This window comes from Lactuca virosa, chromosome 9 (genome assembly GCF_052849685.1).
Source record: "Lactuca virosa cultivar CGN04683 chromosome 9, Lactuca_virosa_CGN04683_v6, whole genome shotgun sequence".
Taxonomy (NCBI): Eukaryota; Viridiplantae; Streptophyta; class Magnoliopsida; order Asterales; family Asteraceae; genus Lactuca; species Lactuca virosa.
The window spans coordinates 215,960,160-215,965,130 of record NC_136434.1 but is presented as its reverse complement, the minus strand read 5'-3'; the positions used below and the strand labels follow the sequence as shown (position 1 = coordinate 215,965,130).

General features: G+C 36.3%; 1 protein-coding gene across 1 annotated transcript; it reads left to right on the top strand.

The window, feature by feature from the left end:
* The first annotated feature begins 3,832 nt into the window (after positions 1-3,832).
* Positions 3,833-4,971, top strand: LOC145140296 (uncharacterized). The gene is made up of 2 exons (XM_079073830.1): positions 3,833-4,436; positions 4,508-4,971. Exons 1-2 carry the CDS (start codon positions 3,833-3,835, stop codon positions 4,969-4,971), a joined length of 1,068 nt encoding a protein of 355 aa, XP_078929956.1.

The following is a 4,971-nucleotide window of genomic DNA, read 5'->3' as shown; positions in this document are numbered from 1 at the left end:
GGATGACTTATGATTTGGGCAGCGCTTCGCCTAACACCTTAGCTTTTCTTTTGATATTACCTAGGTACTAATATCACGAAGTCTTAATCTTATATTCATTACGACTAATGAAAGCCTGAATTCCCCACTAATCCCAATGTCTACATCAAGATCTATCAAGTAAGTAATAACTAGGTAAGATTATATCGAAGGTAGGGTCCATTTGGTATATCGAGTATACTGTTTCGAAATTCCACTTTAAACACCTCACAAAATCTAGTCTATACATCACTCATGTAAGTAGATCAATCAATACTGTGACATGGAATCACCAATAAATCTCATTTATAGATTCAAAATAACGACTATGAATATAAATATAAGTTACACATGATATAAAATAAGTGCAGCTTAACTTAAATATTTTCTTGACAGAAAGTCCGGAAAGTTCATAGGCAAAACTCCAATGTCGGACACTTGTATTTGTTGGACTCTCCGATGACCCATGGCCCCGCTAAAACTTCTAAAGCTCAAGGAATTTTTGGACTAAAGAAGAGACAATTTCTAGAGAAGGATTGGAAAGTTGTGAGGATGAAATGAGGAGTTGAAGGCTTTATTTATAGGAGTTTCTGAACAGGCGCGCCGCACCCTCCAACTACGTCGCTCTTTTCATCTTGTGACACATTTCGAAAAATTTGTGGGATGCATCTTACTTTCTAAAAACATTGTGCGCCGTGCCCTACCCGCGCCCGCTCGATTTTTTTTATTATTTTTTTAAAATTATACTTTTCTTATACGAACTCCTTTTTGACGTTCTTTATATCCGTGCGTAGCTATCGACGAGTACTACAACTTTCATTTAGACTCCGTTAGCTAACTCACTTTATTTTTCATTTTATATTTTTAAATGGCTTAGACTGCTATAACTCGAATAAAAATCATAACTATTTCACATAAATTCTATTCTTGACTGTCTTTATTTCGTCGAGATTGTATTTACGAAATCTTCAACTCTCGTTTAGATTGTTTTGCCTAACAATCAACTGATTTTATTTTCGGTTTTTGTGTCCATACTGTTGCGCTGAAGCTTCGAGAAATCACAACTTCCTCATACGAATTCAGATTTAGGCGTTCCTTATAGGCACGCTCTCGCTTTTACGATTACTATGACTTTTGTTTAGATTACTTAGGCTAATAAGAAACCTATCTCTGGTTTACTTTTTATGACACACATAACTGTGTCGAGTTGATCGTGAAACTTCGAAGAAGCACAACTTCATCATACGAAGTCGGGTTTAAGTGCTCCTTGTATCCAAGATATAACATTACGACTACTACATCTTTAGCTAAGATTATTTACTATATCTAAAATGTTTAGCCCGAATACACTGGCGTTATACTAAGGGGGCGTTTGTTTTTTCTTTGCAGATCTGTGTAGTGTCTTCTGTCTGCGCGGCGCAGACCACGCGCAGACCTAGAGGTCTGTAGTGCGTTTGTTTTTCTGAAGTGCGCAGACATAAAAACGTCTGCGCGAGGTCTTCACCACACAGACTTGCGCCTCCATCGTCAAAACATCCCACACTTCCCAGCCGATACCTTGACCACTCCATCTTCAATCCATCGTCGACCAACCTCCGATTAGCACCGCCGGTCGCTGCCTTCGATCGTCCAGGCGAGCAGGCGACACCTCCGACCAGGCTATCAGCGACCAGCAGCGAAAAAGGTTTGTTTCGTTCGGTTTCTTTTTTTTTTTTTCAATTCCAACATGAAATTGAGGATTACTATTGCTGGAAAACTCACTAATGCACTAATTTGTTGATAAATTGTTGTTAATTGAGGATTATTCTTGCTTCAAATTGTTGGATTGTTGTTAATTGTTGATAAATGTTGCTAAAAATTTTAGTGCTTCAATTTGTTGTTAATTGTTGTTAAATGTTGCTGAAATTTGTTTTAAATTGTTCAAATTGTTTCAATTTGTTGTTAAATGTTGATGAAAATTGTTATTTGCTAAAATTGTTGTTTGATTGTTTTTTTTTTGCTGAAATGGTTATAAATGTTGCTGAATGTAATATTTTTTTGCTGAAATTGGTGTTAGAATGTGTTGAATATGCTAAAAATTGTTTCAAATTGTTGAAATAGGAGGCTGATTTTTTTTTTTGCTGAAATAGGAGGCTGAAAATACTTATTATTGTTTCAAATTGTTGTTGAATGTGCTAAAAATTGTTGTTGAAAATCATTATTTTGATTTAGAATTATGAAATAATGATGTGAATGTTGATTGGTTTTGGAAATAAGAAATAATGATGTTAGTTGTTGACTGTTTATTGTGAATGCTATATTGGTTATTAGAAATGGGAGATAAACATCAATGGACCAATGAGCAATTAAAATGCTTAGTGGATACTTGTATTGAAGAAGTAGAGAGTGTTGGTAGAAAAAGATTGAGTTTGCAGAAAGATTCATGGATAAGACTTGGAAGAGTTCTTAAGGAAAAATTTGGCATTGACTTGAGTAAAAAACAAATGAAAAATGCATATGACAATCTGAAAGCCAAATACACAGGATGGGTATATTTAAAAAACAAAACTGGTAATATATACAATTCTCAAACAAACACTTTTAACTTAACAGTCGAGGAGTGGGATGATTTTAAGAATGTACAATTCTCAAACAAACACTTTTAAACATTTACGTTTGAAATTGCCAAATATTCTTATACTATTTTTTTTGTTATATTTGGGTTTAGGGGCATCCGAAGGCCGCTTCGTTGAAAACAATGCCACTGCCTTTTCCAGATCTTTGTGCTCGTCTTTTTGATGAAAATAGTGCCACTGGTAATTTTAGGAGTTACTCAACCCAATCATCTTCAGTAGTTTGAGCATCCTCTTGTCGTCTTCCACCACTTCAGATTACCGCCACCCCTTTTCTTGCAATAGATGATGATGGTGATGACACTTCCCATCATGCTAGTGAGCCTTTTCATGAGCCACCACCTTCTGCTGCTTCACCTTCCGATGCTTCACCTTCCGATGCTTCACCTTCTGCTGCTTCACCATATACTGCTTCACCATCCGGTAACCCCAACAAAAGGGCTAAACCCTCAACTCCTAAAGCTCCTAGTACCTCACCGTCTGCTTCTTCACCGGATGGAACTTCTATTACTGTTGACGATTTAGCATTTGAAATGAAAAAAGCTCTACAAAGTTTGACTAAAGGGTATACAATTCCTCAATGTTTAGAGAAATTAGAGGTGCTTCAGTTAGGCCCTACAGATCCTTTACGCTTTGTTGCATATCATATTTTTGGAGGGACCATGAACATGAGAGAGATGTTGATGCATTTGCCCGATGTTCCCGAGATATTACGAGGATGGCTTGAGATGACGGGTACAAGCTTAGGAGTTTTGAAGGACGGAAAGATTGTCCGATGATTTTTATTATGTTGAAACTATTTATTAGGTCCTTTTGCCTCTGTTTGAACTATTTTGTTAGGTCTTTGTGTCTTTGTTGAAACTATTTTTTGTTATTTTGCTACTTGGAATATGTTTTATCTAATGTGTTTTTGCTACTTGAAATATGATTTATGTAATGGTTTTTTTTGCTACTTAAAATATGTTTTATCTAATGTGTTTTTGCTACTTGAAATATGATTTATGTAATGTTTTTTTTGCTACTTAAAATATGATTAATCTGTTTTTGCTACTTGAAATATGATTTATGTAAAGTTCTACTTTGTTGATTTTAGGTTCATAATGGATCATGATCAAAAGTTACTTCTCGTAATTCTTATGTACCTGTACATCCGTTATTTTTGGAAAAGGGGTGTGAAACGATTGCGGGATAATGATTCGGAAATGACGGGTCATGAATACACATTGGAGTTATTACATCGTAATCGTTTACAATGTGTTGAAGTATTACGCATGTCCCGTGACTCATTTGTACGACTATGTGCTCATTTTAGAGCACATTACTCATTAAAGGACAGCAAACATGTATCGGTTGAGGCAAAGATGGCTATGTTTTTGATGATGATCGGCCATAATCAACGTTACGTGATTACCAAGCGGAGATTTCAACACTCGAAGCAAACAATTCATAAATTTTTTTATGAAGTGTTGGAGAAAATGATGCTTTTCGCACAAGATGTTATAGTACCAACTTCTTTTAATCCGAATCCAAACATTCCAGGACATAATAGGAGGCTACGACGGGTTTTCAAAGGAGCGGTTGGTGCACTTGATGGCACTTTGATACATGCTGTTGTCCCTGCTAAGAAACAAGACTTATATAGAAGTATGGGAAAGGGAGATTGCTACCAAAATGTATTGGCAATTTGTGACTTCAATATGATTTTTACATTTGTTGTGGCCGGGTGGGAAGGGGTAGCGCATGACTCTAGAATTTTATCAGAAGCAGTAGCCGATCCACAAGCATCAACCCCGTTACCACCACCAGGTAGTTTTTTGTTTTTTTTAATTTTTTTTATCTTAGTTTGAAAATTGATTAGTGTTTTGCATTTTTTACAGACAAATATTATCTTTGTGATGTCGCGTATGCACACACTCGAGGATTTATGGCCCCTTATCGTAATGTGAGGTATTGGCTTGGAGATTTTCGTCAAAGACGTGCATTGACCAATAAAGAAAAATTTAACCATGGACATGCAAAACTTCGGAATGTCATTGAGCGTGCTTTTGGTGTTTTGAAAGCACGCTTCCCTATATTGAAGAGGATGGCACCATTCCCGTTTGTGACACAAAGAAACATTGCCATGGCATGTTTCGCGCTTCATAATTTTATAAGGAGAGAAGGACTGAGTGATGAGTATTTCGCACGATACGATGAACCCAATGTCTCGTTTCGAAATAACAATGTGACCTTTAATGATGATGAAGACGGGATTCCAACAAATGGTACTGCATCAGACCGTGAATATATGACACAGTTACGAGATGAAATTGCTGATCAGTTGATGCACAATATAGATTGA